The sequence below is a fragment of the Gigantopelta aegis genome, chromosome 3 (genome assembly GCF_016097555.1).
Source record: "Gigantopelta aegis isolate Gae_Host chromosome 3, Gae_host_genome, whole genome shotgun sequence".
In the NCBI taxonomy this organism is placed as follows: domain Eukaryota; kingdom Metazoa; phylum Mollusca; class Gastropoda; order Neomphalida; family Peltospiridae; genus Gigantopelta; species Gigantopelta aegis.
The window spans coordinates 23,754,678-23,769,192 of record NC_054701.1 but is presented as its reverse complement, the minus strand read 5'-3'; the positions used below and the strand labels follow the sequence as shown (position 1 = coordinate 23,769,192).

Below are 14,515 nucleotides of genomic sequence, written 5' to 3'. Positions count from 1 at the left end.
TGATACCAGTAAACCCGAAGCGCCGCTTGGCGCGGAGGGGGCGCTATTGCCCCCTGCTTCGGCTGAAGCAGGGAAGGTTTCTTCCAGGTCAGGCTCCGTTCCACCTGGGGATTTGCTTTTGCCTCCGTCAGTGGAGGCGGCGCCTGTTACGGTTGTAACGGGGGCATCAGTCGGAGGGAGTGCAGTTGTGGCAGGAACGACTGTGTCTCTCAGTTCCGACTCCCATCTTGCTGATGGGGGCAGGGTTATTGGTCCTTCTGTGGAGAGGTCGATTAGCTCTAGGATGAAGTCCGCTTCGCAGCACCGTTTTTCTCACCAGATTTCTGGTGCAGGGTTGGTCGTGGCGTCCGAGGGCGCCGTTTTGGCCAAAGCATCTTTCGGTGATCGAGCCACTTGGCGAAGTCTCACAACATTGTCTCGGTCACGGAGCCGGGTGGCGTTGTTTTGGGTGCGACGCCGGTGGGCGTCCCTTCTGTTGTTGGGGCGCCTATACAGCGTCATCAACTTTTAGATCGTTCGCATGTGGCTATGTCAACTGGGTTGGCTAATCCACATGTGGTACGTTGGGTTCGGAATTCGGCGCAGGATTCGTACGTGTACGGATTTCCTGACGGTCCGGTTCAACCGACACCACCAGTCCCGTTGTCTGCTTCGGCAGAGATCAGGGAAACTGCAGCTTTCTTGGGTGCGCCTGTGTCTACACCGATGGTCAATCCGAACCTGTCAGATCAGGGTAGAGGTTCCAGGCATTATCCCTCGACTGCGTGGGCGGAACCTTTCGTTCAGGGTCCGATGGTCTCGGGGGGGACTATGTTTCTCTTTTTGAGAATTTCATGGCCTGGCTAGGGGAATCGCCTCTACCAGTCCCTCCACCGCCGGGGTTTCCAGCGAGACCGGAGTTGGACTAGATTGCAGATTCAGCCGTTCTGCATCGTCCTGCCCATGCAGTTTCGTTTCCATTATGGTCAGCGCATGTCGCGTCGTTTGAGAAAATTTCTACTTCTGAAGAGGATTTTTCCTCTGAATCAGTGTGTGGTTCGGGGGAAGGGTCGGCTCCAGGTTCGGTGCTGGATGAGATTCCCAATTTGGCCGATGGTACGCCAGATGGCGATCATAATTACCAGGTGGTTCTTGGTTTTGTACGGGAACAGGTCCAACTAGTGTGTGCGGATGCAATTCCGTCAGAGGAGGCTGTTCAGTCTTACAAGGGTGTTTCGTTTAGAAACCGGCCTTTAGCGACGGACGCTCCGCGGCAGGATTTTGGCTTGACGTTTGCGCACGAGGCACATGAATCTCTTGCGGAGATTGATGCTTTGATTGCAGGTAGCGATCGTATTTTGGGGGCGGTGGTGGAAGAGTGTCCGGCAGCATTAGCTATCGGGAAACGGTTGTCTGCGGCGAAGGTTTTGTCCACGTCTTCGTATAAGACATTGGGAGCTTCCTTCCTTTCACATCCAGCGGTCGTTTCCGCTAGGGTGAAGGCAGACTGCCACCCATCTCCTAATGTCAGTGTGCCACTCACGGATTTAGAGACTTTGGAGAGGTTATCTAAACTTCTTTTTCACGTCAATAACCATTTAGGTACGTTCCTATTTGGTTTAGATAAAGCAGTCACGGGACTTCTGCCGATGGCTAAGGGTTGTTTGTTGGCGGCTTCTAAAGCCTCTCATCACGTCGCTCAGCTTGCTGGGCGTGTTTTTGCCAACAGTCTACTTCTGCGTCGGGATCACTACCTGGCGACACTGAGAGCGACGGGTGTGGTTAAAACCTACTTTCGTAGTCACTCAGTAAGGGAAACCTTACTTTTTGGGACCAATTTTAACTTGGTCATGGACCAAGAAGCGGCGAAATTCGTCACTGCTGCTCAGTCCCGAACTGCTCTAAGCGCCAGGCGGCGTCTACTTTTAAGCCTCCACCTGTTAAGAAATTGACTTTTATTGACAGTTATCAGATCCCTGTGGTTTCTGATTCGGGCGTGCAGTGGGGTAATGCCCGTGGTTCATCGAAACAGGGACGTTTTCGGGGGAAGCCGGCACGTTTTCGTGGTTCCGCTCGGGGTAAGGCGCCCAGGGGTGGGAAGCAGCCGGGATGAGGGTGCGTGGACAATCGACATCTGCTTACGGAGGTTCTGTTAGCAGATCTTCCTGTAGGGGTCAGATTGCGCCATTTTGTTCAAAGTAGGTGCGAACTGCCAGATCTGGACCTATGGGTTTTGTCGGTTGTCCGCAATGGATACAGAATTCCATTTTCATCACCCCCTCTATTGACGTCCTCCCCCCGGTTACCTGCGGTACCGTCTGTCGACAAACGAGTACTGGTGGAGAAGATGGTTGTCGAGTTTTTCGACAAGAAAGCCATCCAGGAGGTAGATTTGGGCACTCCGGGATTTTATTCCCATCTGTTCTTCGCCCAGAAGAAGAATGGCGAGTGGCGACCAATTCTAAACCTGAAGCCGCTGAATTCTTACGTCGTTATTCCATTTATGAAGATGGAGACGGTTCAGTCTGTTCGTGCTTTGCTTCAGGTGGGGGAATGGGTGGTTTGAAGGACGCTTACCTGCATGTTCCAATCCATCCGGATTTTTGGAAGTACTTGCGGTTCCTCTACGACAGCAGAGCTTACGAGTTTCAAGTTCTGCCATTCGGATTGGCCACAAGCCCTCACGTCTTTACTCGGGTAGTAAAGGCAGTGGTGGGGCGTGTACATCTGTTGGGTATACGGATGCACAATTACCTGAACGATTGGTTAATTCCGGTGGCGTCACAGACGTCTTGTGGGCATGGAGTTCGTGATCGACATGATTCTCCGATTAGGGTTTATTCCCAATTGGGTCAAGTCAGAATTAGTGCTAACGCAGGTTTTCACTTAACTCAGGGTGTTTTTGAACCTTGTGGAGGTGTCCGTTCTTCCGACGGATTCGCGACTTCACAATTTCATGACGTTGGTGCAACATCTTCTGGTGGAGCAAAGTGCATCGGTGTGCACGCTTCATGTGTTGATAGGCCATCTCGAATCGCTGGCGGTGCTGAATGTGCGGTTCAGACGGTTCAAGAGACCGCTTCAATGGCATTTGTTCCGAGTGTGGGATGGTCTCAGCTGGGATTTGGTGATACCATTGGGGCCTTGGTTCATTCTTCTGATCCAAGAGTGTCTAGTGGACAAGTGTATGTCCCAGGCCGTTCCTTTACACCCACTTTCTCCAGAGTTGGTCCTGTTTACCAATGCTTCCCACGAGGGGTTCGGTGCACACCTTTTGGATCAACATCTGTCAGGGATGTGGACTCCTTCAGAGAGGAGTCATCACATCAACCTGTTGGAGATGGAAGCAGTGCGTCGTGCTTGTCTCCATTTCAGGACTGTTATTCGACATCGTCAAATTTTTTTGAGGTCGGACAACACGTCGGTCGTTGCGTATCTCAATAGATGGGGAGGCACCAAATCCCTGTTATTGAGTATTGCGGCTTTGGAGATTCTGGAATGGTGCGACGATTGGGGAGTGGTGTTATCAGCCAAACACATTCCTTCGTCCGTGAACGTCTTGGCGGACACTTTGAGTCGTCGTTCCCCGGTTCAGACGGAGTGGATGTTGCACCGGACGGTGGCTTATCGAGTTCTTCAGTTGTGGGGGAGTCCTCAACTCGATATGTTTGCCACTCGCCTGAACAGTCAGTTGCCAGTGTTTGTATCGCCGGTACCAGACTTATGCGTTGAGCATGGACTGGACGGGACTGGATTTTTACGCCTTTCCCCTTCCGGTTCTGCTTGGCAAGTTTCTGGCAAAGATCAGACAGCAATCTTGTCGTGTCACGCTCGTAGCCCGAGTTGGGCAGCTCAAGCCTGGTTCCTCTGCTCCTGTCACTTTTAGTGCAGGAGCCGGTGCGGTTGCCATTGATACCTGCTCAGTCAGAGACTGCGTCGGACAGAGTGGCATCCGAAGCCGGAGGTTTTCCGACTTCACGCATGGCGGTTTTCGGGGATTCCCTCTGAAACCAAGGTTTTTCTAAACGGGTTGCTGAGCTCGTCTCCTCTTCGAAGCGCCAGTCTACAGAGAGGGTCTACCAGTGTCACTGGCGCGCTTGGGATCGTTGGGCGACTGAGAGGGACGTGGATCCCTTGTCGCCTACTGTTAATGACTTAGCTGAGTACTTTCTGGCTCTTGTCCAAGAAAGACAGCTGAAGGTTCAAACAGTGAGAAGTCGCCGGTCGTCCATTTTCACTGCTCTGAGGCAGTGTGGACGTCAAGATTTCTCAACGAATCTCGTGTTGCATGACTTGCTTAAGTCGTTGCAAAACACGGTTGAGAAGCCTTCCATTTTGACTAAATGGAATGTTTTTCTGGTTCTGCATGCACTCAAAGGCAAGCCCTACGAGCCTTTGAAATTCGCCAGTCTTCGTCATTTGACGTGGAAAACTTTGTTTCTGGTCTCACTAGCGGCTTGCCATCGTATTAGTGAGATTCATGCTTTTTTGCATGATTTGGTGGATTACAATACGGACGGGTCAGTTACGTTACGTACTGATCCTGTTTTCGTGGCTAAGAACCAGGTGCCAGGGGAAGAGTTTCCTCTGGCCATCATTCAGTGTTTATCTCGTACGCTTTCTGTGGATAATTCTGATAGACTTCTTTGTCCGGTGCGGGCTTTAAAATTCTATTTGGAGCGTACTAGAAATCTCCGGCAAAACACTAAGAGACTGTTTATCTCTTTCACACGCCAACCAGGAGACATTACGAAGAATGCTTTGTCGAGATGGATTGCTGCAACCATCAAACTGGCATATTAGAAGGTGGGTGATCATGTTCTGCGGAATTTCTCCGTTCGACCTCATAAGATTCGGGCGATTTCTGCTTCCCTTAATTTCCATGATTCTTTGGACATTTTCAAGGTCATGAGTGCAGGGTTTTGGAAAGGTCAACACACGTTTGACCAGTTTTATTTCCGTGATATGGCTGTTGGTCCGGACAGAACTCGGCGGATTCAATCAGTCATTGCAGGGCAGCAAGTCGTTTCGGTGTGCAGGGCCACGAGTAGGGGGCGACCCTTATTTCGTCCGGTCGCTAGCGGCAGTCTTTCTGGGAGATAGTTCTCCACCTCCTGTTTGGAGAGTGGGGGGTGGATGGTTGACTATCTGGGGCAGTCGAGTGTCTTTTACCATTACTTGGTGTGCAAGTTTCCTCACCTTGTTAACTTGGTTTACTTTTAATTGGGGTTGTAGCTCTTCAATTTAAAAGTCACTTTGACATTTTATACCTCGTATGATGTGGGTTGCTTTTTCACTGTATCATTACTTGAGACGAACACTACTGGTTGAATGGGTAAGCCCTCCTTGTTTTCTTACCTCCTCCCTTTAATGTTAAATTCTCGTGCTTTAACGGTGTTATATCACGTCTGTTATAGCATTGTTGTTGTCAGAGTACGGTAAGTTGAATAAGACTATTAGAAAATTTGTTTCTAATTTTCATTATTATTCATACTTACCTAGTACTAGCACAACAACCGTTACCTCCCACCCACCCCGAGGGAGGTCTTTTTTTATTCAGTCATTCCGGACTTTGAATCGATAACGAGGATATACGGTCTACCCATGCGCAGGTGTAGGTTATACATCCGGCAAGTTGAGCTAATTCTGCAGTGGAGGTTATAACTCAGGGTCGTATAGCATTGTTGTTGTGCTAGTACTAGGTAAGTATGAATAATAATGAAAATTAGAAACAAATTTTCTAAATTTGGCTCCAGACTGTTCAACATGTTTCTTAGAATAGAGCAAATCAAAATCTTTTTGTGTCTGTAAGACCTTGAATGGACGTCATCCAGTCTAAATGTGTAACAAATGATTCCTTGAAGAATTTTTATTCTGTTTTCTTGTGCATGTAGTGTTTGTATTTTCATCTTAATACAGTGCAGCAAAGGCTCCCTACCTGGCCCGGTTCAAGGTGAAGAGGTGTGGAATTGCTGGTCTCGAGAACTTGGCAATGGGAGGACACTGTAGCAGTTCGTCATTGGATGCTGAAACTGGTTTGCAGTACTGGCAGGCCTGTATTTTCAAAGTGGGGGATGATGTTCGCCAGGTTTGTACTGCAGTCAGATCTTGTTACAGTGAAAATCAGTGTGCTCCAGTGGTGTCGTTAATAATGAAAACAAATTTGTTAAGTGATCAACTTAAGTCTTATTGTCCATCATTTTATTGCTTTTTCCGTAGTAATAAATTTGGAGTTATTTCCCTTACAATACACAGTAAAACATACATGCTTGTAAATAATGTACTAGTTATCTCCTTTCATTACATTATGAGTGTTGTAACTGACAGTACATCCAGGATTACTATATGCTTTCATCAGTTAAATAAGCTTAACATGTCCGTATCATTAATAATAAAAATGAGGCATTAGAAATGTTGTTTGCATTTGGAAGGAATTTTTCATTGTACTTGTTTGATTGTTTCCAAGATAATACTGGGTGTGTTGGAAGCTGCAGACAATGATGTAAAGAACACTTTTATGCTTTGTATATTTTTTTTAATCTAAGTTGTGTTTAGTAATGAAATTAGTGTGTCGTCAGTGGTCATAAGTTGGCTGACTTTATATTCATAACGAAACATTTGAATAACACTGTCTGTTCGTCTCTAATAGTCTTTTATTTTGACTTAATGTTTAAATTACTGGGTTTACTTTTATAAAATCTGGAAAAGGTATTGGTTATCTAAATATGGTGTGCTTCAATCATTCAAATATATGTTGGTGTATTAGGACTATTCAAGAATTGTTCACATGCAGTTAGGAGTAATTTCTTGCATACCCATCACCTACAAAATAATGTTTTAGTTTAACTAGCAATACATAAAACCCCCAAATTTGCTCTCCTAAAATAATAATTGCAGTGCCACCTACCAATTCTCCCTCATGTAGTCAGTTGAGAAACAACCCTTAATATAACTGTGATATTTTGTTTGTAGGACATGTTAGCCTTGCAGGTGATAGGAATGTTCAAGAACATCTTTGAACAGGCAGGTTTAGACTTGTACCTGGCTCCATACAGAGTTGTGGCTACTGCTCCTGGGGTAAGATAAAATAAATTTATCTTAAGCTTTACATAGTTCCACCATATTAAAAAATTATTTATATCCAGTTAAAGAAGTAATTGAATTTCTTAAAGGAGACAGCAGTGGTGAATCAGTTATAGATGATTTTCTTTAATATGTGTAATCCAGTTTTATTATTATTTTTAATATACAGAGAAAAAGAAATAAGGGAACACTTGGTATTGTAGACCAAATTTAAATCAGTATTAATGTCTCGTAATGTCTGTAATGTGGGCTTGAATGTCAGTAATGTGGAATAGACTGCCACTAATACAGTTGATTTTCTGACACTATGGGTGAGGGTTTTGGTTGCAGTCATTCTTTGCTGTCAGTGTGGGTTGTATCCCTTATTTCTTTCTAACCGTATACATAATTTTGAAGAATATCTTTTGCAGTTGTTTCTTCCAGTCTGTTAACTGTACATTATATTAAATTAAATATCTTTTGCAGTTGTTTCTTCCAGTCTGTTAACTGTACATTATATTAAATTAAATATAACTTTTTAATTATGTTTTGATCATCTGTTTAATCATTTAATCTAATTCCAGTCTTAAACACATGTTCAGCTCTTGTTTAATACAGAGAACTTTATGGATCTACTTTACAGTGTGGAGTGATAGAGTGTGTTCCTGACAGTAAGTCAAGAGACCAGATTGGCCGACAGACTGATTTTGGCATGTACGAATATTTCATTGCCAAATACGGAGAAGAACACACCTCAGAATTCCAGGCTGTAAGTTAGCCTCAACTTGTAATTATCTCAATAAGAAATTTATTTCATCAGCTAAAAAAGAAAGCAAGATAGCTAGTGGACCCATTAGGTCCTTAAAAGATAATGTCCAGGAAAAAATGTACATGAATATTGAATCTGTTGTCTCCTGAAGAATCTTAAATTGTGCATGTGGAATGTTGAGAGAGTTTTATCATTTTACAGTCAGGTTTATGTGAATTATCGTGTTCACACCATTCTTAATAAATAACGAAACTATTCTAGGCCTATTATTAAAATACACATAACAATTTTGAGTACTTGATCGATGAACTAAACAGTAACAGGTAATTACCTCTTCTTGATGTGCTTCATATAGTCACACTTCATAGCTTATGGAGGGGTTTGTCTGTCTGGTTCATTCTTAAGATTTGTCTCCAATTTCTTATTACACTTTTTGTTGCACAGTGCTGTTGTCATATTTTGTTAAAATCTGATATTCTTATTAAGTAATGCAGGTTTTAAGTCACTATATTAGTTTTATTTACATTGAGGGTTTGTGGTGGGGGTGGTTAATAAAGATTAAATTAGTTAATATTTGTTGTATGCAGGCAAGGCACAACTTCATTGTCAGCATGGCGGCATACAGCATCGTTAGCTTCCTGCTTCAGATCAAGGACAGACACAACGGAAACATCATGCTCAACAGTAAAGGCCACATCATTCACATAGGTGAGCTTGTCCAAATGTCTGAGGGGTAGAGTAGAACTAATGTACGTTAACACTATCTTAAAGTAGCTGATCCACATTTTCGAGGTACATATATTTTTTTGTTTTGGAGTTACAAATACCAGGATGAACAGCAACATTGGATTTGACAAAATTGATAATTTGGGCAGAAAGTTGTAAGTAATCTAAAAGTTTATAATAAAAAACCTAATAGTCAAAATGTATTTTACATTGTCTAATAACAAAGGCCAGCTGCTTTAAGAGACAATCTATTAACTGAAAATTTTAATTTATTTTCAAAAGTAATGTTGATGTAAAGATTACAAGTACATTTCATTTTGTTTTTAGGGGGTTTTTTTAAGGTTTTCTATATTGATTAAAATTGTCAGTTCAAGCTTGGAAGTACACTCAGATGTTTTACAGTTTCATTTACGATATGCACTAAATGTTTCAAATAATTTCTGCCATTTGCGAAAGGATTTGATCCATTAACCCTCCATCAGAGTCAAGTTAACCATATAAACAAACTAATTTCCAACAAACCTACAACATTACATACATGTATGTTGACTTTGAGGGACATTATTTCAGAATAGGATTTAAGGTAGATTTATCTTGAGAAATGGAACTGAAGGTTACGTTGATTTGATGACACCTCATATTTACTATTTCCATATGGTTACTGTGGCACCAGGGACCTAATTCACTAAACTCTCGCAACTTTGCAGTATCGCAGTGCCATGCAACAAGACTTGCAAACAGGATGCTTTGTTGTCTAGCAGAGCCTAAGAGAGCTTTGTGAATTAGGCCCTAGGTCTACATCCTAGGCAGTAGATCTAAGTTTTTATTGAACCATTTTATCCACATTCAAAATTTCATACACTAAAATTAAAACTAACCCTATGATATTTTTAATTTATATTTAACATTTACTAGTTTTACTTTTGTATATAATGATCACATTTTTTGGCATTTTATTTTTTAGATTTTGGTTTCATGTTTGAGAGTTCGCCAGGAGGGAATCTTGGTTGGGAGCCAGACATAAAACTTACGACAGAAATGTTGATGATTATGGGTGGAAATGTCGACTCGCCGCCATTCCAGTGGTTCATGGAGCTCTGTGTGCAGGGCTATCTCGCTGTCAGGTGAATCAAAATAATCACACAAATATATATTGTTACACTGTAGAGACACTGCTATTTTCTTTTCATACATAAACCTGATCTCTGACCTATGTGGTTAGAATGAAGAAGATATTACAGGACCGGAAGATGATTTTCTAAAAGATTCTAGCCAATTGTCTATTGGAATGTGTTCAAACCAGTCAGTTATTGAGGGGAGGAGTGTCAGAGGTCCAATTTTCTTCAGTTTTCTTTTAAGTATAAACCCAACTATTTACATCATTTATTAACAAATACTAAATAAATTCAAATATTTGTGTTTAAATTTGTATAAATATTTAGAAGGGTGGGAAGTAGCCCAGTGGTAAAGCACATGCCTGATGCACAGTTGATCTATTTCTCATTCTAGCCAGTGCATCACGACTGGTATATCAAAGGCCATGGTATGTGCTGTCCTGTCTGTGGGATGGTGCCTGTAAAAGATCTCTTGCCATTAATGGAAAAAAGTAGTGGGTTTCCTCTCTAAGACAGTCGGAATGACCAATGTCTGACATCCTATAACAATGATTAATAAATCGGTGTTCTCGAGTGGTGTCTTTAAACAAAACAAACTTTAAATATTTAGATTCTTGTTTATTATACACACCCAGCCATCTTCTTGTATTATTTGTAGTTACTTACAGAAGAATAGTTACCACTGTTATAATAATCAGTGTTTCTGCCAGAAATAATCTTTTGGGTATGGCGCTATGGAGTTGAATACAACAACAGTCAACTAGGGGTATGGGTGGCCTCCCCCAGAAAGAAAATGAGTTAAGTTTAGGGTTAGGGTTAAGAAAAGCATACAGTAATAATAAGAGTAATTAATTTTGTCAGAAACTTGAAATAATAAAATCTGTCAAAAAAATTTGGTATGGCGCCATACCTGTTTTACCCTCTGGCAGAAACCCTGGTAATATATGTGCCATTTGCCATGTGATATAGTTTGTTCTGTTAATGTCCATATTGTATTGTAATACACTAGTTTCAGTATTAAGTCACAACTATATAGAAATTTATTGTAGAATTAAACCCCATATGTAATTGTTTTGTGATTTTGTTTTTCAAATTATATTTTAGACCCTACCAAGAAGCAGTCGTCTCCCTTGTTTCGCTGATGCTCGACACGAGACTGCCATGTTTCCGAGGTCAGACCATCAAGCTTTTGCGACAGAGATTTGCTCCCCACGTTGCAGAACGCGAGGCAGCCAACTATCTGCTGAAGGTTATCCGCGACTGTACACTCAACTGGCGGGGAAAGACGTATGACATGCTGCAGTATTACCAGAACAAAATCCCTTACTAAGAGTTGGACAGTCAGTGACAGAAGACTTGTTAGTCACATGGGTAGAAGTAATCAGCTGTAGATATTGTGTGATCACATGTGTTTTTAAGGTTTCGTTGTGACAGAAGACTTGTTAGTCACATGGGTAGAAGTAATCAGCTGTAAATATTGTGTGATCACATGTGTTTTAAGGTTTCAATCTGATTAAACTGACACTAGAACAAAATCTCTTACTAGAGTTGTACTGTCAGTAACAGAAGATTTATTATTCAAATGGTTCGAAGTAATCAACTAAAAATATTTTGTTTTGCACTGTGATTCAACTGACATGAATAGACGTATGGCATTCAGCACCATAATAAAATCCCTTACTAACTAAGAGTTGGACAGTCAGTAACAGAAGACTTAATATTCAAATGGGCCGAAGTAATCATCTAAAAATATTGTGTTTTAAATGTTTTGCATACTGTGATTCAACTGACATGGATAAACGTATGACTTGCAGAACTTTAACTAAATTCCTTATTAAAAGTTGGATAGTCAGTAACAGAAGATTTATTATTCACATGGTTCGAAGTAATCAGTCGTAAATATTGTGATATCGCTTGTGTTATAATGGCTTTTGCATGTCATTGTGATTTAGCTGACATGGATAGATGTATGAAGTTCTGCACCATAACAGAATTTCTTTCTAAGAGCTGTACAGTCAGTAACAAGATTTATTATTCAAATGGTTTGAGTAATCAGCTGTAAATATTGTGTGATCACTTGTCTTGCAAAGGTTTTGTATGTCACTGTGATTCAGCTGCCATGGATGGACTTCCCTCCCATGCATGTGATATTGCTATATAACCAGAGAATATTTGTAATATATAACAATAATTTGTGCATGATCAACTTGACGATATTGAATTGTTTTGCTTCGTAGCTGTGATTTTCTTTGTGGTCAGTCTTCTTTTTACTGTGTTTATTCTGTGCCAGTTCCTTATCCTGTAATAATAGTTCCTTGTCACTTTTGCCTGGAATAGCCTGCTGTTTTTAGGAGACATCTTAATATATAGTAGTCTTACTGGTTAGTGTAGCTGGTGTGAAACAAAACATTTCCTTTCAAATATTATGTTTGGGCATTATAATTAATGTAAATAAAATATATTGTGTAACTGTGGATTATATAAATTTGCAACAGTTGAAGAATATAAAGAAAAGTTATATACTTTTCAAAGGAAATGGAAATAATGTTATTTGAAGAGAGGCATGACTTGGCACATTGTGTTCATTGAACAGAGGCATTACTTGGATTTCTAAAACATTGTGTTAAATTAGTTAGTTAGGTGGGATTTACCTCAGTCGGTTAAGTGCACACCTGAGGTGCTTGTGTCACAGGATCAAACCATCTCGGTGGATCTATTCAACTGACTGGAGTTTTTCTCATTCCAATCAGTACACCACAACTGGTTAAAAGCTGTGGTTTGTGCTTTTTTGTCTGTAAGAAAGTGCATATAAAAGATTTCTTGTTGCTAATGAAAAAATGTAGCGGGTTTCCTCTGATGATTAAGAGTCATAATTACCAAATGTTTGACATCCAATAGCCAATGATATCTTAATCAATGTGCTCTAGTGGTGTAATTAAACAAAACAAACGTTTAACTTTTAAATTAGTTAGTGGTTTGATATATTTTGATAGTGTGATTACATCCTACATTTTTGAACAACTACATATTAAAAGTTTAATATTTGATTCTATATCCTAGAATTGTGTATTACAAAATGTATATAATCTTTTTATATATATATAATCTATGATGTGTTTATTGTGTATTATAAAAGAATATCAAATGGACTGGTGTGACTAAAACTGCTGTAGCTAAGTAATCTTACCTTGCAACAGTACAATACAATACTACAGTCTTTTTGTGTATATATGATCAGTGTATGTTTATTGTATAGTGTAATATGTCGGATGGATTGATGTGGCTGTTATTGTTGCAACTAGGTGTGTACAGCTGAAACACTGTTTATCATATTATTAGCATTAAATGCTATTTTGTTTTTCTTAAGAAAATATATTATAAAGTGATGGATAAATATTTACATGTAGTGAATGTTCATAAAGACCGATGTTTTTTCTGTTTATGTTCTTATGTTTTTGAACTGCTCTATTAAACCAAATACTAGTTGTGGCTAGTGGACAACTACTACAGTATATTATCGATGGGCCCAATATCACAAAATATCATGTCTAATTTGGCACGTAAACGTAAATCTAGGACATAACCACAATATTTATTACTATTATAGTACAACAAATATAGCTAAAAGTACACATTTCTTTTTCATTTGTCCTTAAAATGCTCCATCTTCTGTAATAATGTAATTTTCTGTGTGAAATAAATGCCAAAAACATGTAAATATATGGCTGCTATAACTACTAGTTGCAGGCGTAAACTTGCAATGTTTTGTGAAATAGGCCTCTGATCTTTTTTGTATGGTTTGTTTTTTCTGTAGTAATTTTATTTAATAGTTATTTTGTAATTTCTGTTTTGTACCATATATAAATAGTGACTTGAATTGTACAGTTCACCAACTAGTAGAAGTGGCAAGTTGTAGCCTCTTTTTTATATAGTTCCACCTTTTATATTTGCCTGTTGCCCCATAACACTGCAAAATATGGTGTGAATGCACACACACACACACACACTCACACACTCACACTCACACTCACACTCACACTCACACTCACACTCACACACACACACACTCACAAACACTCACACTCACACTCACACACACATACACACACACACACACACACACAGACACAGACACACACACACACACACATACACACACACACACACAGACAGACACACACACACACACAGACACACTCACACACAGACACACTCACACACAGACACACACACAGACAGACACACACACACAGACACACACACACACACACACACACACTATAAAATCTACGCAAATGGTTGCATCTTTTATAGATTTCTCTTCATTCATATCTGTTTTTCATATTTGTTCTATAATATGTTACACTAATTTTTATGGATGTTTGTGTTTGTATATATCATATTTATCATCTATAATAGTTGTAACTTACCCATTTTTATTTATTATTACAAAATTTAGTATGATCTTGAGTTGCAAATGCTGTTAATGACATTCTTGTAGTTTGTGATTTTTTTGTTTTCAGCTAAAGCCTGTGATTTATATAGACTTGACTAGATGGGCACTGGCAGGCTCTGAGAGTTAACAATTTGTATAGCCCATTGACTAGATGGGCACTGGCAGGCTCTGAGAGTTAACAATTTGTATAGCCCATTGACTAGATGGGCACTGGCAGGCTCTGAGAGTTAACAATTTGTATAGCCCATTTACGGGTTATGCAAAAATTAATTCAAAATAACCCATTTCATTTTTTGTGTACCTCATTAAGACCATGCAAATGATGTCCTAAATTTTATGAGCAAATGGAAAATGGGTCAAAACTAGACTTACATTGACGAAACATCATTCTCACAATTTTCAGAGGAT

At 40.4% G+C, this 14,515-nt stretch overlaps 1 protein-coding gene across 1 annotated transcript in view; it reads left to right on the top strand.

Annotated features, from left to right (window-relative positions):
* LOC121367727 (phosphatidylinositol 4-kinase alpha-like) overlaps positions 1 to 13,757 on the top strand; it is a 109,263-nt gene extending 95,506 nt beyond the window's left edge. Inside the window, exons 44-49 of the mRNA XM_041492066.1 lie at positions 5,899 to 6,067; positions 6,952 to 7,056; positions 7,685 to 7,810; positions 8,398 to 8,518; positions 9,501 to 9,660; positions 10,756 to 13,757. Of these exons, the coding sequence (XP_041348000.1) occupies positions 5,899 to 6,067; positions 6,952 to 7,056; positions 7,685 to 7,810; positions 8,398 to 8,518; positions 9,501 to 9,660; positions 10,756 to 10,981 (907 nt within the window). The 3' untranslated portion in view covers positions 10,982 to 13,757. The remainder of the gene's footprint in view (positions 1 to 5,898; positions 6,068 to 6,951; positions 7,057 to 7,684; positions 7,811 to 8,397; positions 8,519 to 9,500; positions 9,661 to 10,755) is intronic.
* The last annotated feature ends 758 nt before the right edge of the window (positions 13,758 to 14,515 follow it).